A 23045-nucleotide genomic window follows, 5' to 3' on the forward strand; every position below is an offset into this window, starting at 1 on the left:
CTGCTTGTTGGTAGCGGAATGACTTTTGCTTCCCTCCAGGCCTAAGGACACACACTTTCTAGTAGGCTTAAATTGAAGATATAGCAAATAAGAGTGGCAATCTCGTCCGCTATTATCCTCAGTAATTTTCCATCCAAATTGTCAGATCCCAGTGGCTTGTCATTGTTGATAGACAACAATAATCTTTTCACCTCTTCCACACTCACTTTACGGAATTCTTGTCTTTCATAATTTGGTCAGATATACATGGATGTGTAGTGTCAGCGTTTGTTTCTGACATGTCATGCCTAAATTTGCTAATCTTGACAATTAAAAAATCATTAAAGTAGTTGGCAATATCAGTCGGTTTTGTAATGAATGAGCCATCTGATTCAATGAATGATGGAGCTGAGTTTGCCTTTTTCCCCAAAATGTAATTGAAGGTGCTTCAAAACTTTTTACTATCATTCTTTAAGTCCTTTATCTTTGTTTCATAGTTTAGTTTATTCTTCTTTTTATTCCGTTTTCTCAATTTGCAGTATGTTTGCCAATCAGTTGTACAGCCAGACTTTTTGCCATTCCCTTCGCCTCATCTCACTCAGCCATACCATTTTTCAATTCCTCATCAATCCACAGGGTTTTAACAGTTTTTACAGTGATTTTCTTAATGCCCCAATATCTCTGTTCCACATGTTTTCTTTCTAATTAATCCAAAAGACTGTGGATATATGGTATTGTGAGGGTGAGGGTACGTGTAACCCTTTACAGTCATATCCATATACAGGTTGAAAATGGCATATATTGGGCACTGATAAACGGCTAAATTGTAACTTAGAGGCTGTACAGTAACACACTATACATGACATCAGAGCTCCGGCGTTGCACTTCACAGCGCTGTATGGGTTTTGACCTACAGCCGTTCTGAACTTGAGCACCTCGCACGACAAGAAATTGCCCCCATCCTCCCGCTAATTTGGCAACTTTTGCTCATTTTTTGTTGTCTGAGTGAGGCAAATGCTGTAAACTAAGAAGACTATGTGTTTCGAAAGATGAGACATTGAGGATTATAATAAATATCGCTTTGATGTCATACAAGCAAGCCAAACACCCGTGAGTCCAAATGTGCACTTTACTTCAAAGTTTATGATCACTATGTTTGATGTACATTTACAAGATGACATGGTGTCATACCCTTGGTTGTTCTGAACAGAATGAGCCTGTTTGTCTATTGTGAAGAAAATTTGCAGTGGCACATGCACCTGAATGCACTCATTACTCCTTTCTATGCCCACCAAAATGATGATCTGTTTCCCTGAATTGCATTGTGAAAGCCTAACACTATAATATCATATTTTATAACTTAGCTAGTCATGTTGGCAATAGAACACTCTTCAAATTATGCCCACCTGACTCAGATTGAGATTTATAATGGACCGTTTTTGGATTGCGTAAACAACAAAAGTATTTGTGTGAGGGTGGGGGTGCAGGGTTGTGTTCCAAAAAAACGAATACATATACTAGTTCCTTAAGGCACAGCTAGGAGAGCTAGACAAAAGCACATTATAGTCATAAAAATGCATTGAAATTACTTGGAAACTCTATATATGTTGGAGAGGTGTGTGGCCACTTGGAGACACAAGTTAGTCCTCTCACTCAAACCCTTGTCCTATTTTTGTCTTTTGTTGCACCAACCTAACATTTTCCAGGAATATTCTTATCATGTAACTGAATTTATCCAGAGTATTTTCAGATTTCGTAATCAACAAATGTGAAAAGTACTGTAAATGTAAAATTCACATAAAATCAACATTGTAATGTTTGGATTCAGTCTTGTGTCAGGTGAACTTTTGTGCCCTCAGCTTTGCTCTAATAACTTCCAAAAATCTCAAAACTGTTCCCTTTCAATCGCTACCATGGTTGTGCAAATGCTTTTCATATTTATTCTGTAACAAACATTTCAATTTAACCTTATCCATATAGGCCAATTCCCACAAATATAAAGGGATTCGGTCAAATCAATTGGAGAGTACAACTCAAAAGTGCCAGCCCTACTCCTCTCCACCCTGAACCACAACTATCACCCTAACAGTGTACAATAAGTGGTACAATACAAGAGCTAGAGGGCCAAGGCGAGTCTTACAGCAACATTACCTCCTGAGCTGAAATAAAAGAGCCCAGAAATGTTCCATGCAGTAAGCTTATTTCTCTCAAATTTTGTGCAGAAATTTGTTACATCCCTGTTAGTGAGCATTTCTCCTTTGCCAAGATAAACCATCCACCTGACAGGTGTGGCATATCAAGAAGCTGATTAAACAGCATGATCATTACACAGGTGCACCTTGTGCTGGGGACAATAAAACAACAATAAAAGGCCACTCTAAAATGTGCAGTTTTGTCACACAACAGAATGCCACAAGTAACTCCAGTTTTGAGGGAGCGTGCAATTGGCATGCTGGCTGCAGGAATGTCCACCAGAGCTGTTGCCAGAAAATGGAACATTAATTTCTCTACCATAAACCGCCTCCAATGTCGTTTTAGAGAATTTGGTATGTCCAACCGGCCTCACAACCACAGACCGCATGTATGGCGTTGTGTGGGTGAGCGGTTTGCTGATGTCAACATTGTGAACAGAATGCCCCCATAGTGGCTGTTATGGTATGGGCAGGCATAACCTACAGACAATGAACACAATTGCATTTTATTGATGGCAATTTGAATACACAGAAATACTGTGACGAGATCCTGAAGCCCATTGTGAAGCCCATTTTTAATTACAGTAGGTATCTATGACCAACAGATGCATATCTGTATTTTCAGTCATGTGAAATCCATAGATTGGTGCCTAATGAATTGATTTCAATTGACTGATTTCCTCATTAGAACTGCAACTCAGTAAAATCCTTGAAATTGTTGCATGTTGCGTTTATATGTTTGTTCAGTATAGGATCAGCTCACCTTTCCCAAATCTTAACCGTAACCATTGAAGGGGGATACCTCTAAACAGACCTTAGATCAGTATCTACGCTAGGGGCGACAAAGTAAATAATACAGCCAATGAGGAGCCAGTGTCTTACCTTCAGGTTCTAGTGTAGCCTCTTCCTTGGCGACAGTGTACGGTGGCCTCTCCACAGTAGCCATCACTAGGGACAGCAGGACGGCGGTGAGCAGCCAGGCCCACGAGGCCATCCTGTTAGAGGAGGGCAAGTCCCCCCCCCATCCCCCCCTCCTCAGGCTCCGCCTCCCCCTGGACACTGATCCCATCTGAAGGGCTCCACCCAATCATCAACTGCAGGCTGTGTGGCCTGTCACTCACTGTGAATTCCCCCAATCACCTGGGCTGAGGAAACGCTGTGGGCGGGACAAGAAAGTTGGGAAAAGAGTGGTAGGTAGGTAGGTAGGTAGGTAGGTAGGTAGGTAGGTAGGTAGGTAGGTAGGTAGGTAGGTAGGTAGGAATAGATTGAAGGGAAAGGTAGGTAGGGATTACATTATTTTATAATGTGGGGGGAAAGGATGAGGGAGAAAACCAAAAGAGGAAAATTTGTATGGACGTAGAAAATGAAGCAATTCTGCATTTACACCACAGATGTAGAATCTTAATTTGAAAATGTAAACTTGTAGTGTATTCAAGGTTTAAAAAGGCTTCTAAAGTTTGTAATTTCCACTTTAAAATGTCAGACTTGATTTGGCCTAACAAAAAATATACCAACCCCTACAAAAAATGTCCATTCATTATAATCCACATTTCCTGTTGATGCAGGATTATTTTCCTGCTGTAGCAAATTGACTCAAATTAAGATCCTACGTCTGTATACTATACTCTGCTAAACTCTCTTGTCTCTTTTTCTTACCTGTCTCACCTATTCAAATAGCACGTATAGAAAGAGTGGGTATGAGAGAGGGAGAGAGAGTGTCACAAAATGCTGTCAAACAAGCCTTGCCACAGACATACCAAAGCTCTGATGCACCTCAGCTCAGCACACAACCACACTACACCTACCTTTACTTCCAACCCATTGTCGCAAATCCTCACGTTCACAATTACAACAGACGCCGCATGAGTATGTAGCATTTCTATTGAGTGGATTTGATGCTTGCATTCTAAGGCTGAAATGATTGTGGACTACAGGAAAAGGACGTGGCAGTAGTGGAGCAGGTTAAGAGCTTCAAGTTCCTTGGTGTCTACATCACCAACAAACTAACATGATCCAAGCACACCAAGACAGTCGTGAAGAGGGCAAGACAAAAATAATTCCCTCTCTGGAGGGTAGTGCGTATGGCCCAGTATATCACTGTGGCCAAGCTTACTGCCATCCAGCTCCTCTATAACAGGCGGTGTCAGAGGAAAGCCCTAAAAATTGTCAAAGACTCCAGCCACCCTAGTCATAGACTCTTCTCTCTGCTACCGCATGGCAAGCGGTACCGGAGCGCCAAGTCTAGGTCCAAGAGGCATCTAAACAGCTCCTACCCCCAAGCCACAAGACTCCTGAACATCTAATCAAATAGCTACCCAGACTATTTGCATTGCCCCACCCCCCTCTTTTACGCTGCTGCTACTCTGTTATGATCTATGCATAATCACTTTAATAACTCTACCTACATGTACATACTACCTCAACTACCTCAACTAACTGGTGCCCCCGCACATTGACTCTGTACTGGTACCCCCTGTATATAGTCTCGCTATTGTTATTTTACTGCTGCTCTTTAATTATTTGTTACTTTTAATTCTTATTCTTTCAGGTATTTTTTATTTATTTTAATTGCATTGTTGGCTAAGGGATGGTAAGTAAGCATTTCACTGTAAGGTCTACCTGTTGTATTCGGCGCATGTGACAAATAACATTTGATTTGATTTGATCACATTGAAGTGAAGTTTTACATATATAAACAGTTTCTCAGAGAATCCACATTGAATAGACTTTGTTAGTTATTAAGAAAAAACATGTATCACTAGGCTATGTAGGTACTGTAGTTATTACCATTTCACTAACACAATTATTATTATTGTTATTGTGGTTATTATTATTATTATTATAACTGAAAATGTCCAGCTGTGGAATATCAAATAAAACCAAACATCACTGTCTTCTGATCCGAGAGAGCAGGCAACAATCAATAATCAAATCATCCAATACTGATAGTATATGTCTTATCCTTGTGCGCAACCTGTTGCTTTCCATTTGAAGTCGATTTATTCAAGAATATGCATACTTATCAGTTGCTAAATAAATTAACTTAATTGTAGCCCTATGATTATGCATTTCATAATTGAAATGGAATACACAAGGACACATCAATCTATTGGCCAGAAATCTGTGGTGGTGCATTCCGATTTAACAGTCTCTGGAGGTTTGGAGCCGGCTGCACCGAGACCCCTGTAGTGCCTTCTGCTACAGCTGCGATCTATTGATTGGTTTACCCAGGAAGATACATATACTACCTTTCAAAAGTTTGTAGTCACTTTAGAAATGTCCTTGTTTTTGAAAGAAAAACACATTTTTAGTCCATTAAAATAACATCAAAGTAATCCAAAATACAGTGTAGACATTGTTAATGTTGTAAATTACTATTGTAGCTGGAAGCAACTGATTTTTAATGGAATATCTACATAGGCGTACAGAGGCCAATTATCAGCAACCATCACTCCCGTGTTCCAATGGCACGTTGTGTTAGCTAATCCAAGTTGATCATTTTAAAAGGCTAATTGATCATTAGAAAACCCTTTTGCAAGTATGTTAGCACAGCTAAAAACGGTTGTCCTGATTAAAGAAGCAATAAAACTGAAGCAATGGCCTTCTTTTGACTAGCAAAGTATCTGGAGCATCAGCATTTGTGGGTTCGATTACAGGCTTAAAATGGCCAGAAACAAATAACTTTCTTCTGAAACTTGTCAGTCTATTCTTGTTCTGAGAAATGAAGGCTATTCCATGAAAGAAATTGCCAAGAAAATGAAGATCTAGTACAACACTGTGTACTACTCCCTTCACAGAACAGCGCAAACTGGCGCTAACCAGAATAGAATGAGTAGTGGGAGGCCCCGGTGCACAACTGAGCAAGAGGACAAGTACATTAGAGTGTCTAGTTTGAGAAACAGAAGCCTCACAAGTCCTCAACTGGCAGCTTCATTAAATAGTACCCGCAAAACACCAGTCTCAACGTCAACAGTGAAGAGGCGACTCCGGGATGCTGGCCTTCTAGGCAGAGTTCCTCTCTCCAGACTCTGTGTTATTTTGCCCATCTTAATATTTTATTTTTATTGGCCAGTCTGAGATATGGCTTTTTCTTTGCAACTCTGCCTAGAAGGCCATCATCCCGAAGTCGCCTCTTCACTGTTGACATTGAGACTGGTGTTTTGCGGGTACTATTTAATGAAGCTGCCATTAACAACATTAACAATGTCTACACTGTATTTCTGATCAATTTGATGTTATTTTAATGGGCAAAAAAAAGGGCATTTCTAAGTGACCCCAAACTTTTGAAGGGTAGTGTATAATTCGACATGTACACAGAAACTTTGAAAGGTGTCTATAGATTCTGGTTCATCTCTAATGAGGTTGTCACTAGTTACCACAGCCACAAAGTCATAATTATGGCTAAACCCCGGCCTATTTCTACAATTTCTCTACTTAAAATAATATTTTTAAGCTAACTCTAGCCGACTAAACTCAATTCCACGATTTACGATGGAGTTGAGTAAAGGGTGGACTGGAACTCCGACGACACTAAAAACTACGTATTTATAGCCTGCATTTCTTTGGATGTTGGGGTGCTGAAATCCGTTTTTTTTTATAAAGACATTGGAACTCCAGTTTGCCCACACTCGTCGCCGCTCAACGCCATTGTAAATCGTGGAGTTGAGTTTAGTCGGCTAACCTAACCCTAACCAAGCTGCTAACCTCATGTCTTACCCTAACCTTAAATGAAGACCAAAAAGCTCATTTTGGTTTTCACTCATCTTTAGGGTTGGGTTTAAAGTCATAGTTATGGCTAAACCCTGCCTATTTTTACAATTTATCTTCTTAATATCTGATTTTAAACCTAATCCTAGCCGGCTATACTCAAGTCCACGATTTACAATGGATTTGAGCAGCGACTAATGTGGACTGGAGCTCCAACATCACATAAAATTAAGATTTTAACAAAAATCTACAGATTTCAGCACCCAAAGAATAGCCCACATTTATTTGGGTGCTGAAATCCAGAATAGCCCGAATTCTTTAGAGTGCTGAAATCCTAGTTTTTTATAAAAACGTTAGAACTCCAGTATGCCTACTCTAGTCGCTGCTCAACTTACATCGTGGAATTGAGTTTAGTCTGCTAACCAAACCCGAACCACACTGCTAACCTTACTACTAACCATAACCTTAAATGAAGACAAAAAAATCTAATTTTGACTTTCATTAATTTTTAAGAAATAGATCATTTAGACTTTGTGACTGTGGTAACCAGTAACAACCCTCTAATGACCCGGGCATTACATCATGGGATGTTGCCTGTGGCCTGAATGCATCCCTCTCGTGCAACGTGATTGGACCAGGCTAGAGTGGGCAGGCTACCTTGTTTTAGGATGATGGTTTACTTACAAATCGATAAGCCGTCTATTTTGTTTCTCAATAGTCTATTGCAAAGCAAAGGGAAATGGACACTGTAGGCCAGCGGAGCAAGGTAACTGACAATTCATGGGCAATCTTTTGCATCGACAATTCGCCTAGGTCTAGCCTACTTTTGGTGATTTAGCTGTTGTAGATCTATCCAGTGTATAGCCTATAGCTTTGACAAACGCTTTATGAGTTGTGCTGTCAACAACATGACGTCCAACAACAAGTTCGGACTCATGAGGGCTTTTCCTTATATGCATATCCACACGTTTTCCTGGCCCCCGTGTAAACCAAGGCTTCTGAATAACATTTATTCCGCTGATTGAATTCCTATTGATATTCAAATCATTTGTAAAAACACAACGGGTTAATTGTAATTGGCACCATAAATGCAATGTAGAAAATTAAGCAAAGTAATAAATAACCAAAACAGTGTTGTTAATGAACACTCATGGGTGCTGCAAACATTGCTTGAATTGTATTTTTGTAATTGAGGGGAAGACATGGTAAACGTTGCCATAAAGGCAGCTGTTATTGAATGAAAAATATTATATTTTTCAGAAATGGCAAAAACGAGCTCTTGTTTCGTTGTAGAAAAGGAGTAGGCCTACATTATATTAGCAATGTATTCGACTGTCAAATCAAGTTCGCTATTAAAGTAGCCTATGCATAACATGTGTAATTTCACAACTCTTTAGAATAACAAATTAGGTTAATCTCTCATGATTTTAAAAAGTTATTAACAATAAATCACGTTGCATGCGCGTGATGATCATTTGTGTGGCTCCCCATTTGTGTGGCTCCCCATAAAGATTTCTAAAACTTGGAAACATTACAAATTAGCTATATTCTCCATTATTCTAGGACGAATAGAACAATAACTATTTGAAATCTATGCCCACAATAAAACTGCCAGAATACTTACCACGAATAACTACGAAGTCTGAAAGACCTCCGAGTCGCATGCACGGAAAAGGCAGGAGGCGTGTACCCTATAGTCCTCACGGAGCGAATTCTCTTCACATTACCAAAAATGCCAAGAAACGATTTTTATTACCCTCAAATCCAACGAGCAACAACTCAGATCACTGGCGAGACTCTTAAATCCCGAAATTACTGGTGTTCCATTGCACTTGAAAAATGTTGAATTGAAATGCATACATCCTTGAAAATAACTTGAAATAGTTAGCTAGCTAACGTTACGTCTCCAAAACTTTTCTTATTCAGCAAGTTCATACAGTTTCTTCAACTCAAAACATGTCAGCGTTCCACCGCGAGCGCACTCTTCATCCAAACGAAGGGCCTATGTACTTTATGAAGAAGTAATGCGTAAAAAAATATATATACATTCCAAAAAGAAGAATCCATAAATGTATGATCTCTCACGGCAGAACGTCTTCTTCCCCGAAAATCATAGTAGTACTGTCCTCAGACGCTTTGTCGGGTTTTAGAAGAGTTGTTCTGCTCCTTACGTCCTCACACACACACACACACAACCCCCTCCTCCCTCACTCCAGTGGGTATCACTCCCCCCTGAAATTCGATCCGTTTCCTGGCTCTGAATTCCTCCGCCAATCAAACCTCAGTGTCTCCCTCTTTCTACGCTTTTGCCCAGAAAGAAACTACGAGCCTTCCTTGCTCTGTACGCCGAAGGAGAGAGAGAGAGGTCAACCTACGGAGCTCACTACAAACGTTGTACTGTATAGGTAATAGGGGTTCTCCTCTACCCCTCGTTGGCTTGGCGCAACTTGCAGTAACTACGCCCCCGTGCGGACACAACACCTGATGCGCACAAGTCATATGTAGAATAGCAATAGGGAATGCATGTCTTATTACCATGTTGTATATAATGAATAATGTTGACATACGGGAGCAGTAGGCTTGTTGTCTATTGCCTATCATTCTCACAGGGTTCGGGTACAGTGTTTTGTATGAGATGAGCCCCCCCTCCCCCATTTCAAGGGGCCCTGAAAGAGAGTTGGAAACTGAGCTGCACTTCCTTAACGACACATATTTCCCTCAGATTAAACAGACCAACAAAGAATTCTAAAACAAATCCAAGTTTGATAAACTCCCATATCTATTGGGTGAAATACCACAGTAGCATGATTTGTGACCTGTTGCCACAAGAAAATGGCAACCAGTGAAGAACAAACACCATTGTGAATGCAACCCATATTTATGTTTATTTATTTTCCCTTTTGTACTTTATCTATTTGCACATTGTATATAGCCATAATATGATATTTTAAATGTCTCTATTCCTTTAGAACCTTTGTGAGTGTAATGTTTACTGTTGATTTTTATTTTTTAATTCTCTTTTGTTTATTATCTATTTCACTTGCATTGGCAATGTAAACACATGTTTCCCATGCCAATAAAGCCCTGTGAATTCAATTGAGTGGAGTGGAATAGAGAGAGAGATGAAGGGAGGGAGGAAAGGAGGGAGGCAGAGGACTACTAATCTCTCCCTAAAGTAATTTTTTGTTCTCTTCCAGTAGTGAGTAGAATGTGTGTTTATAGGAAGGAACCTTCCCATGTTCAGGATGAATAGAGCAGCTAATAAGGCTGTTACCAAAAGCGAGGTGGTGTGCTGTGAATGGAGCGTTCTCTATCTCTGTTTTTCTCTCCCTTTCACTCGCTATTGCAGTAAAGCCATCAGAGAGATGAAGGTGACAGCTTGGTTCGAAACAAAGAGGGGGAGAAGTTAGAGGAGAAGGGGTGAGAAAGAGTTCTGCTGCAGTTTACTCCCAATACAAGAACGACAAGGAAGTGATTCAAGCAAACTTCCCTGTTCCTTCACCTAACCCTATTTGGAACTTTCAATTTTCACCACCTTTTGAACAGCATGTAGTTTTGAATGAAATTTCATCATGTTGGGTTTCTTAGGCTATTGCCTTGGTTGGGCCCATGTGCTACTAGTTCGCTATTGTCTTCCTGTCCCTAATTAGGTGGTGGACCGAAGCCTTAATAAGGATCGTACCATTTTCTTTAATTTTCGCCTAAAATGACATGCCCAAATCTAACTGCCTATAGCTCAGGACCTGAAGCAAGGTTAATCATATTCTTGATAGCTTTTGAAAGGAAACACTTTGAAGTTGGTGGAAATGTGAAATTAATGTATGAGAACACATTAGATCTGGTAAAATATAATACAAACAAAAAAACATGCGTTTTCAAAAAAGAAATCATCATATTTGGAATGCACGAGAAAGTCCACACTTTCAGATAGGAGTCTAGGTGTAATTTAGATTTTGGCCACCAGATGGAAGCAATGTGTGTGTGTGCAAAGTTTCAGACTGATCCAGTGAATAATTACAGTACTGCACAATATGTTGTATCAAGTCTGCCAGGAGTTTGCCCAAATGCCCCGAATTGGTCAATTGATAAATTTTCAAGTACATAACTATAGAGAACTTTCAAAAATGCTATGGTAATAAAAAATGTACGTTTACACACTCCAAGGAATGTCATACATGATGGATCATTAGCTTATACATCTAGACAAATAATTAGACCAAGGCGCAGCGTGAGTAGAGTTCCACATTTTAATTATAGTGAAACTTCCAAAACAACAAAGATATGACGATCGTGAAATACGTAGTGCACATAGGCACTCATACAAAACAATATCCCACATAGCAGGTGGGAAAAAGGACACACTACGTATTCTCTCCAATTAGAGGCAACGATTATCAGCTGCCTCCAATTGGGAACCATACACACACACCAACATAGAAAAATAATATCTAGAATCCCCCCTAGTCACGCCCTGACCTAAAACACCATAGAGGGCTCTCCATGGTCAGGGCGTGAGTGGTGGGTCAAACTGTAGACCTCAGTTCCTACATTTGAACATTTATCAAACAAAACTATGCTACATTTTATCTCTGGGACCCTCAAGATGACAAATCAGAGCAAGATTACTGAATGTATCAAACCAGTTGCAGTGATAAACGTTTTTTGTTGTTGTGCACTCTCCTCAAACAATAGCATGATATTTTTTTACTGTAATAGCTACTGTTAATTGGACACTGCAGTTAGATTTTAAGATTTCTGCCCATATAAGACATGTCTATGTCCCGGAAAGTTGGCTGTTGTATACAACGTCATTCTAGTCACATTAGCAACAACCATCCTGGTTTAGGGACACAGATCCCATAGAGGTTTAAAACATGAAGTTGATCGATCCCCATCGCGGGAGGAGCAGATTTTTTGTATAACTATATGACAGTAAAACGCTGTTATGATATCTATAACATTTTTTGGCACCTTCAAATCTTGCACATTTTCTCATAAGAGGTATATTTCAACACTTAGCCGCTCAGGCAAATTTGCCAACTACTAAACAGTTGATCTGATCTCCCGTTCATACCCCTTGTGATAAAGGCAGCCGATGGCCTGCTTCTATCTACGTTGTAAATACACCCTCTTGTGAAAACGCGAGCTGCTTTCTAATGAAGAGGAACAGATATAGTTTGTCTTGATTGTATGAAGAGATAACTCTGTTGACCATTTAGCCAATTTATTGAAAGCTAGCCATTGTTACTAACCTATCCAGCTACTGTACAGTGCAATCGGAAGGTACTCAGACCCCCATACCTTTTACACATTTTGTTACGTTAAAGCTTTATTTTAAAATTGATTTTTTTTTATTCCCTCATCAATATACAGACAATACCCCATAATAACAAAGCGAAAACAGGTTTTTAGACATTTTTGCAAATGTATCAAAAATAAAACACCGAAACAGCACCTTTGGCAGCAATTACAGTCTTGAGTCTTCTTGGGTATGATGCAAAAAGCTTGGCACACCTGTATTTGGGGAGTTTCTCCCATTATTCTCTGCAGATCCTCTCAAGCTGTCAGGTTGGATGGAGAGCATTGCAGCACAGCTATTTTCAGGTCTCTCCAGGTCTCTGTTGGATCAGGTTCAAGTCTGGGCTCTGGCATGGCCACTCAAGGATATTCAGCAACTTGTCCTGAAGCCACTCCTGCGTTGTATTGGCTGGGTGCTTAGGGTTGTTGTCTTGTTGTAAGGGGAACCTTCACCCCAGTCTGAGGACCTGAGTCCTCTGGAGCAGGTATTCATCATCTGTACTTTTCCGTTCATCTTTCCCTCGATCAAGACTAGTCTCCCAGTCCCTTCCGCTGAAAAACATCCACACAGCATGATGCTGCCACCATGCTTCACCATAGGGATGGTGCAAGGTTTCCTTCAGCTGTGATGCTTGGCATTCAGGCCAAAGAGTTTAATGTGGATTTAATCAGACCAGAGAATCTTGTTTTCATGGTCTAAGAGTCCTTTAGGTGCCTTTTGACAAACTCCAAGTGGGCTGTCATGTGCCTTTTACTGAGGAGTGGCTTCCGTAAAGGCCTGATTGGTGGAGTGCTGCAGAGATGTTGTCCTTCTGGAAGGTTCTTCCATCTCCACAGAGGAACTCTGGAGCTCTGTCAGAGTGACCATCGGGTTCTTGGTCACCTCCCTTACCAAGGCCCTTCCCCCCCAATTGCTCAGTTTGGCCGGACGGCCAGCCCTTGGTGATTCCAAACTTCTTCCATTTAAGAATGATGGAGGCCACTGTGTTCTTGGGAACCTTCAATGCTGCCCCAGATCTGTGCCTCGACACAACCCTGTCTCGTAGCTTTACGGACAATTCCTTCAACCTCATGGCTTGATTTTTACTCTGACATGCATTGACAACTGTGGGACCTTATATAGACAGGTGTTTGTCTTTCCAAATCATGTCCAATCAATTTAATTCCTGATTTGCATCGTAACAGAGACTCCTTGTGGCGGGCCAGAAGCTTGCAAGCTGACTTCGGTCGTCAGTTGAACGTGTTTCCTCCAACACATTGGTGCGTTTGGCAGGTCATGTTTCGGAGGACGCATGACTCGACCTTCGCCTCTCCCGAGCCTGTTGGGGAGTTGCAGCGATGAGACAAGATCGTAATTGGATCGCAATTGGATATCATGTAAAAGGGGGTCAAAATAAAAAATAAGGTATTTCTGTTTATATTTTTAATACATTTGCAAACATTTCTAAAACCTGTTTTCGGTTTGTCATTATGGGGTATTGTGTGTAGATTGATGAGGACATTCAGCAGTTAAGAATAAGGCTATAACGTAACAAAATGTGGAAAAAGTTAAGACATCTGAATGGTTTACGAATGCACTGTACCTAAGTCACCCACTCCAGTATCCCTACACATTGAATACGTTCCTGGCACTGACCTGTATATACTGCAATCTCCTGTTCTTTAAAGGAGAATTCCTCTCTGAGGGAATCTTGGCTTATTTTCATAATTTCTGAGGCATTTCTAGGACAGTGAGAGGACAGTGAGAGTGTTTCACACATAATTTCCCAGGAGGAAGGCAGGTCAGGACTTCGCGGCTGAAAGATACACCCTATGACGGCTTCTGGTGTTTTGATGGGGGAGGGCGAGATCTAAAAATGCATGTAGTCCTGCTTTGTGACATTTCGCGAAGGCTCTATGTTATACTGATCGCACTATACATTTTTGTGGATGTAGATATGGTTGTCCTTGTTCGATAGAGCCATTGGACTTCTTTCAGCGATGTTCTTATGGGCTGATTCAATGCTAAATATACAAGCAGACACATTTTTTCCAGTCTCTTAAATACTACAACTTGTGTTTGGTGGTGCATTGCGCTCTGGCCCCCATCCTTTCCCCAGGCAGGCTTTATTTAAATGTATTTATTTATGTATTTTATTTCACCTTTATTTAACCAGGTAGGCTAGTTGAGAACAAGTTCTCATTTGCAACTGCGACCTGGCCAAGATAAAGCAAAGCAGTTTGAAACATACAACAACACAGAGTTACACATGGAATAAACAAACATACAATCAATAATACAGTAGAAAAATCTATATACAGCATGTGCAAATGAGGTAGGATAAGATAGGTAAGGCAATAAATAGGCCATGGCAAAGTAATTACAATATAGCAATTAAACACTGGGATGGTAGGATGTGCAGAATATGAATGTGCAAGTTGAGATACTGGGGTGCAAAGGAGCAAGATAAATAAATAAATACAGTATGGGGATGAGGTAGATTGGATGGGCTATTTAGAGATGAGCTATGTACAGGTGCAGTGATCTGTGAGCTGCTCTGAGAGCTGGTGCTTAAAGCTAGTGAGGGCGGTAAGAGTCTCCAGCTTCAGAATTATTTGCTGTTCGTTCCAGTCATTGGCAGCAGAGAACTGGAAGGAGAGGCAGCCAAAGGAAGCATTGGCTTTGGGGGTGACCAGTGAGATATACCTGCTGGAACACGTGCTACGGGTGGATGCTGCTATGGTGACCAGTGAGCTGAGATAAGGCGGGGCTTTAACTAGCAGAGACTTGTAGATGACCTGGAGCCAGTGGGTTTGGCGACGAGTATGAAGCGAGGGCCAGCCAACGAGATCATACAGGTCGCAGTGGTGGGTTGTATATGAGGCTTTGGTGACAAAACGGATGGCACTGTGGTAGACTGCATCCAATTTGTTGAGTAGAGTGTTGGAGGCTTTTTTGTAAATGACATTGCCAAATTCGAGGATCGGTAGGATGGTCAGTTTTACGAGGGTATGTTTGGCAGCATGAGTGAAGGATGCTTTGTTGCAATATAGGAAGCCGATTCTATGTTTAATTTTGGATTGGAGATGTTCAATGTGAGTCTGGAAGGAGAGTTTACAGTCTAACCAGACACCTAGGTATTTGTAGTTGTCCACAGATTCTAAGTCAGAACCGTCCAGAGTAGTGATGCTGGACAGGCGGGCAGCTGCTGGCAGCGATCGGTTGAAGAGCATGCATTTAGTTTTACTTGCATATAAGAGCAGTTGGAGGCCACAGAAGGAGAGTTGTATGGCATTGAAGCTCATCTGGAGGTTAGTTAACACAGTGTCCAACAGAATTGTGTCTTCTGCGTAGAGGTAGATCAGAGAATCATTGATGTATACAGAGAAGAGAGTCGGCCCGAGAATTGAACCCTGTGGCACCCCCAAAGAGACTGCCAGAGGTCTGGACAACAGGTCCTCCGATTTGAAATACTGAACTCTATCGGAGATGTTGTTGGTGAACCAAGCGAGGCAATCACTTGAGAAACCAAGGCTGTTGAGTCTGCCAATAAGAATTTTGTGTTTGACAGAGTTGAAAGCCTTAGTCAGGTCGATGAGTACGACTGCACCGTAATGTCTCTTATCGATGGCGGTTATGCTGTCGTTTAGGACCTTGAGCGTGGCTGAGGTGCACCCATGACCAGCTCTGAAACCAGATTGCATAGCGGAGAAGGTACGGTGAGATTCGAAATGGTCGGTAATCTGTTTGTTAACTTGGCTTTCAAAGACCTTAGAAAGGCAGGGTAGAATAGATATAGGTCTGTAGCAGTTTGGGTCTAAAGTCTCTCCCCCTTTGAAGAGGGGGATGACCACGGCAGCTTTCCAATTTCCAATTTATGGGAATCTCAGACGATACGAAAGAGAGGTTGAACAGGCTAGTAATAGGGGTTGCAATAATTTTGGCAGATCATTTTAGAAAGAGAGGGTCCAGATTGTCTATCCCGGCTGATTTGTAGGGGTCCAGATTTTGCAGCTCTTTCAGAACATCAGCTATCTGGATTTGGGTGAAGAAAAAGAGGGGGAGGTTTGTGCGAGTTGCTGTGGGGAGCGCAGGGCTGATGACTGGGGTAGGGGTAGCCAGGTGGAAAGCATGGCCAGCCGTAGAAAAATGCTTATTGAAATTCTCAATTATTGTGGATTTATCGGTAATGACAGTGTTTCCTAGGCTCAGTGCAGTGGGCAGCTGGGAGGAGGTGCTCTTATTCTCCATGGACTTTACAGTGTCCCAGAACTTTTTTGAGTTGTACTACAGGATGCAAATTTCTGTTTGAAAAAGCTGGCCTTAGCTTTCCTAACTGCCTGTGTATATTGGTTCCTAACTTCCCTAAAAAGTTGCATATCACGGGGGCTATTTAATGCTAATGCAGAACGCCACAGGATGTTTTTGTGCTGGTCAAGGGCAGACAGGTATGGAGTGAACCAAGGGCTATATCTATTCCTAGTTCCAATTTTTTGGAATGGAGCATGCTTATTTAAGATGGTGAGGAAGGCACTTTTAAAGAATAACCAGGCATCCTCTACTGACGGGATGAGGTTAATGTCATTCCAGGATACCCCGGCCAGGTCAATTAGAAAGGCCTGTTTTCAGAAGTGTTTTAGTGAGCGCTTGACAGTGATGAGGGTTGGTCGTTTGACCGCAGACCCATTACGGATGCAGGCAATGAGGCAGTGATTGCTGAGATCTTGGTTGAAAACAGAAGAGGTGTATTTGAAGGGCGAGTTAGTTAGGATGATATCTATGAGGGTGCCCATGTTTACGGATTTGGGGTAGAGGTCGACCGAATATCATTTTTCAACGCCGATAGCAATTATTGGAGGACCAAAAAAAGCCGATACTGATTAAATCGGCCAATTTTTATTTATTTATTTGTAATAATGACAATTACAACAATACTGAATGAACACTTATTTTAACTTAATATAATACATCAATAAAATAAATTTAGCCTCAAATAAATAATGAAACATGTTCAATTTGGTTTAAATAATGCAAAAACAAAGTGTTGGAGAAGAAAGTAAAAATGCAATATGTGCCATGTAAGAAAGCTAAAGTTCCTTGCTGAGAACATGAGAACATATGAAAGCTGGTGGTTCCTTTTAACATGAGTCTTCAATATTCTCAGGTAAGAAGTTTTAGGTTGTAGTTATTATAGGAATTATAGGACAATTTCTCTCTATACCATTTGTATTTCATATACCTTTGACGATTGCATGTTCTTATAGGCACTTTAATATTGCCAGTGTAACCGTATAGCTTCCGTCCCTCCCTCTCCTCGCTCCTACCTGGGCTCGAACCAGGAACACATCGACAACAGCCACCCTCGAAGCAGCGTTACCCATGCAGAGCAAGGGGAACAACTACTCCAAGTCTCAGAGCAAGTGACTTTTGAAACTCTATTAGCGCGCACCCCGCTAACTAGCTAGCCATTTCACATTGGTTACACCAGCCTAATCTCGGGAGTTGATAGGCTTGAAGTCATAAACAGCAAAATGCTTGAAGCATTGCAAAGAGCTGCTGTCAAAATGCACGGAAGTGCTGTTTGAATGAATCCTTACGAGCCTGCTGGTGCCTACCATCGCTCAGTCAGACTGCTCTATCAAATCATAGACTAATAGATTAATTATAACATATTAATACACAGAAATACGAGCCTTAGGTCATTAATATGGTAGAATCCGGAAACTATCATCTCGAAAACAAAACGTTTATTCTTTCAGTGAAATACGGAGCATTTCTGTATTTCATCTAACGGGTGGCATCCATAAGTCTAAATATTCCTGTTACATTGCACAACCTTCAATGTTATGTCATAATTACATACAATTCTGGCAAATTAGGCGGCCCAAACTGTTGCATATACACTGACTCTGCGTGCAATGAACGCAAGAGAAGTGTCACAATTTCACCGGGTTAATATTGTCTGCTAACCTGGATATCTTTTAGCTAAATATGCAGGTTTAAAAATATATACTTCTTTGTATTGATTTAAAGAAAGGCATTGATGTTTATGGTTAGGTACAGTCGGGCAACGATTGTGCTTTTTTCGCAAATGCGATTTTGTTAAATCATCCCCCGTTTGGCGAAGTTGTCTGTCTTTGTTAGGAAGAAATAATCTTCACACAGTTTGCAACGAGCCAGGCGGCCCAAACTGCTGCATATACCCTGACTCTGTTGCAAGAGAAGTGACACAATTTCCCTAGTTAAAAGAAATTCATGTTAGCAGGCAATATTACCTAAATACGCAGGTTTAAAAATATATACTTGTGTATTGATTTTAAGAAAGGCATTGGTGTTTATAGTTAAGTACACGTTGGAGCAACGACAGTCCTTTTTTCGCGAATGTGCACCGCATCGATTATATGCAACGCAGGACACGCTAGATAAACGAGTAATATCAGCAACCATGTGTAGTTAACTAGTGATTATGATTGTTGGTTGATTGATTGTTTTTATAAGATAAGTTTAATGCTTGCTAGCAACTTACCTTGGCTTCTTACTGCATTTGCGTAACAGGCAGGCTCCTCATGGAGTGCAATGTAAAGCAGGTGGTTAGAGCGTTGGACTAGTTAACCGTAAGGTTGCAAGATTGAATCCCCGAGCTGACAAGGTAAAAATCTGTCGCTCTGCCCCTGAACAAGGCAGTTAACCCACCGTTCCTTTGGCCGTCATTAAAAATAAAAATGTGTTCTTAACTGACTTGCCCAGTTAAATAAAGGTGTAAAACAATAAATAAATAAAAATCGGTGTCCAAATATACCGATTTCCGATTGTTATGAAAACTTGAAATCGTCCCTAATTAATCGGCCATTGCGATTAATCGTTCGACCTCTAATTTGGGGTTGTACCTGGTAGGTTCCTTGATAATTTGTGTGAGATTGAGGGCATCAAGTTTAGATTGTAGGATGGCCGGGGTATTACGCATGTCCCAGTTTAGGTCACATAGCAGCACAAGCTCAGAAGCTAGATGGGGAGCAATCAATTCACATATGATGTCCAGGAAACAGCTGGGGGAAGAGGGTGGTCTATAGCAAGCGGCAATGGTGAGAGACTTGTTTCTGGAAAGGTGCATTTTTAGAAGTAGAAGCTTGAATTGTTTTGGTACAGACCTGGATAGTAGATAGAACTCTGCAGGCTATCTCTGCAGTATATTGCAACACCGCCCCCTTTGGCAGTTCTATCTTGGCGGAATTGTTATAGTTAGAGATGGAAATTTCAGTCTTTTTGGTGGTTTTCCTAAGCCAGGATTCAGACACGGCTAAGACATCCGGGCTGGCAGAATGTGCTAAAGCAGTGAATAAAGCAAATTTAGGGAGTAGGCTTCTAATGTTAACATGCATGAAACCAAGGCTTTTACGGTTCCAGAAGTCAACAAATGAGAGCACCTGGGGAGTAGGAGTGGAGCTAGGCACTTCAGGTCCTGGTTTAACCTCTACATCACCAGAGGAACAGAGGAGAAGTAGGATAAGGGTACGGATCAAGGCTATATAAGGGTACAGATAAAAGGAGGTTTCTGGGCACGATAGCATAGATTCAAGGCATAATGTACAGACAAAGGTATGGTAGGAAGAGAGTACATTGGAGGTAAACCTAGGCATTGAGTAAGGAAGAGAGAGATATAGGTGATGTCATCGCATAAGTGCGAGGTGGAACAACATGGTTGCTTAAGGCATATTGAGCAGGGCTCTACAGTGAAATAAGACAGTCATCACTAACCAGGACAGTAATGGACAAGGCATATTGATGTTAGGGAAAGGCATGTGTAGCCAAGTGATCGTATGGGTCCAGTGAGTTGCTGGACTGGCTGGGGACACGGCGATTCAGACAGTTAGCAGGCCGGTGCTAGCAAGCTATCAGTTAGCAGGCCGGGCCTAGCAAGCTAGCATAAGGCCTTAGAGGGACGTTGTGATGGGGGAAGAGTCTGTTTTTGCCTCCTCGTGCTAGTTAGCTAGCTAGCTTCAGTTGAGGTAATCCAGTTTGGAGGTAAATATAAATACTTTAGAAAAAAACAGATCCACACCACATTGGGTGAGGCGGGTAGCAGGAGAGTATTTTGAAGTTGAGGTTAAGGAAAAATTTTAAAAAGAATGCGATGAAAAATATATATAGCTACATGGTATAGCTACATATATAGCTACATGGTGGCATTCAACCTAACATGTTTCAACTGGAAAATAGTGTGGAGAATTCAAAACAAAGAGTTGGAATTAGCTAACGTTAGAAGCTCAGCTACAGCCGATGACAGCACCAAGAGGGCAGATGACAAATACGGTGTAAGTTATTTTTCCTGCAAGCCACCTAGCTAACTTTAGTTATCTACTGAAACCCATATTGTGTATTGCTGGCTAACATACTACTGTGTTACAGTGGGGGGAATTGGTGTTCCTGTAGGTGTTCCTCTTGTCCAGGTGGGAGAGGGCAGTGTGGAGTGCAATAGAGATTGCATCATCTGTGGATCTGATGAGGTGGTATGCGTGTCTGGGGGATGGTGTTGATGTGAGCAATGACCAGCCTTTCAAAGCATTTCACGGCTACAAATGTGAGTGCTTCGGGGCGATAGTCATTTCGACAAGTTACCCTGGCTTTTTTGGGCACAGGGATTATGGTGGTCTGCTTGAAACATGTAGGTATTACAGACTGGGTCAGGGAGAGGTTGAAAATGTAAGTGAAAACACTTGCAGCTGGTCAGCGCATTCTCTGAGGATGCCTTCTGGTAATCTGTCTGACACTGTGGCTTGTGGATGTTAACCTGTTGAAAGAGCTTACTCACATCGGCTACGGAGAGCGAGATCACACAGGTGTCCGGAAAAAACTGGCGCTTTCATGCATGGTTCATTGTTGCTAGTGCAGAAGCGAGCATAGAAGGCATTTAGCTCGTCTGGTAGGCTCGCATCACTAGTCAATTCGTGGCTGGGTTTCCCTTTGTATTCTGTGAAAGTTTGCAAGCCCTGCCACATCCGATGAGCTTCAGAGCAGTAGGATTCAATCTTAGTCCTGTATTGGCGTTTTGTCTGTTGAAGGCTCATCTGAGGTCATAGCGGGATTTCTTATAAGTGTCAGGATTAGAGGCCCGCTCCTTGAAAGCAGCACTCTTTGAAACATACAATATTACATTTCTTCAGGTCCCGTTGATAGAATAGTCTCAAACAGAGCTTATCCAGTTTGTTCTCTAGTGACTGTACGTTCGCCAACAGAATGGAAGGTAGAGGATTTTATTTGCATGACAAAGTAGTCTCATCAGGATGCCGGCTCATCTGCCTCTTTTGCACCGTCGCAAGAATTAGGGCCTTGTCCGGAGAAAGTAGAACGTGCAGAAAAGAAAATACATACAGAGAGAAGTCAAGTGTGTTTCTGTAGCACACAAATGCTTAAGATAATGATAACTTCGCTACAATCATGAATTGTTGGAAATCAATCAATCAAATGTATTTATAAAGCACTTTTTACATCAGCCAATGTCACAAAGTGCTATACAGAAACCCAGCCTTAAACCCCAAACAGCAAGCAATACAGATGTAGAAGCACGGTGGCTAGGAACTCCCTAGAAAGGCAGGAACCTAGGAAGAAACATAGAGAGGAACCAGTCTTTGAGGGGTGGCCAGTCCTCTTCTGATCAGGGTTCCATAGCCTCAGGCAGAACAGTTGAAACTGGAGGAGCAGCACGACCCGGTGGACTGGGGACAGCAAGGAGTCATCAGGCCAGGTAGTCCTTAGGCATGGTCCCAGGGCTCAGGTGCCCTGGGAGGGGAGGGGAGGGAGAGAGAAAGAATTAGAGGGAGCATACTTAAATTCACACAGGACACCGGATAAGACAGGAGGAATACTCCAGATTTAACAGACTGACCCTAGCCCCCTGACACATAAACTATTGCAGCATAAATACTGTAGGCTGAGACAGAAGGGGTCGGGACACACTGTGGCGACGCCCGACAATACCCCCGGACAGGGACAACCAGGCAGGGCATAACTCCACCCACTTTGCCAAAGAAGATCTCCACCATGGCACGAACCCGAGGGGGTTGCCAAACCTAACAGGAAGATCACATCAGTGGCTCAACCTACTCAAGTGACGCACCCATTCTAGGGACGGCATGGAAGAGCACCAGTAAGCCATTGACTCAACCCCCATAATAGGGTTAGAGGCAGAGAATCCCCGTGGAGAGAGGGGAACCTGCCAGGCAGAGACAGCAAGGGTGGTTCTTCGCTACAGTGCCTTTCCATTCCCCATCACACTCCTGGGCCAGACTACACTCAATCATAGGACTTACTGAAGAAATTATTCTTCAATAAAGACTTAAAGGTCAAGACCGAGTCTGCGTCTCTCACATGGATGAGCAGACCATTCGATAAAAATTGAGCTCTATAGGAGAAAACCCTGCTTCCAGCTTTTTGCTTAGCAATTATAGGGACAATAAGGCCTGCATCTTGTGACCATATTACTCAAGTGCTAGCCTCGTAAAGATAGGTAGGAGCAAGCCCATGTAATGCTTTGTAGGTTAGCAGTAAAACCTTGAAATCAGCCCTTGCCTTAACAGAAATACAGTGTAAAGAGGCTAGCACTTGAGTAATATGATCACATTTTTTGGTTCTAGTCAAGATTCTAGTAACCGTGTTTAGCACAAACTGAAGTTTATTTAGTGCTTTATCCGGGTAGCTGGAAAGTAGAGCATTGCAGTAGTCTAATCTAGAAGTGAAAAAGCATGGATTAACTTTTCTGCATAATTATTGTACAGAAAGCTTCAGATTTTTGCAGTGTTACATAGATAGAAAAAAGCTGTCCTTGAAATAGTCTTGATATGTTCGTCTAAAGCGAGATCAGGGTCCAGAGTAACGCCGAGGTCCTTCACAGT

The 23045-nt window shown here is 41.7% G+C and overlaps 1 protein-coding gene and 1 long non-coding RNA gene across 9 annotated transcripts in view; one reads left to right on the plus strand and one right to left on the minus strand.

Annotated features, from left to right (window-relative positions):
- The window catches only part of LOC110491806 (fibroblast growth factor receptor 2), a 94711-nt gene extending 85454 nt beyond the window's left edge, over positions 1–9257 (minus strand). For 2 of the 7 annotated variants that reach the window (XM_021565571.2, XM_021565570.2), the window contains exons 1-2: positions 8503–9255; positions 3054–3327 (exon numbers count right to left, since the gene is read on the minus strand). In XM_021565571.2, coding sequence (XP_021421246.1) covers positions 3054–3240 — 187 coding nt within the window. In that variant the 5' untranslated portion in view covers positions 3241–3327; positions 8503–9255. Of the gene's footprint in view, positions 1–3053; positions 3328–8502 lie in introns of all 7 variants that reach the window. The other 5 variants (XM_021565575.2, XM_021565574.2, XM_021565573.2 and 2 more) reach the window with 4 other exon arrangements.
- LOC110491812 overlaps positions 7517–23045 on the plus strand; it is a 57174-nt gene continuing 41645 nt past the window's right edge. For both annotated transcript variants that reach the window (XR_005036504.1, XR_002468906.2), the window contains exon 1: positions 7517–7644. This is a non-coding gene — a long non-coding RNA (uncharacterized LOC110491812). The remainder of the gene's footprint in view (positions 7645–23045) is intronic.

This window comes from Oncorhynchus mykiss, chromosome 16 (genome assembly GCF_013265735.2).
Source record: "Oncorhynchus mykiss isolate Arlee chromosome 16, USDA_OmykA_1.1, whole genome shotgun sequence".
NCBI classification, from domain to species: Eukaryota; Metazoa; Chordata; class Actinopteri; order Salmoniformes; family Salmonidae; genus Oncorhynchus; species Oncorhynchus mykiss.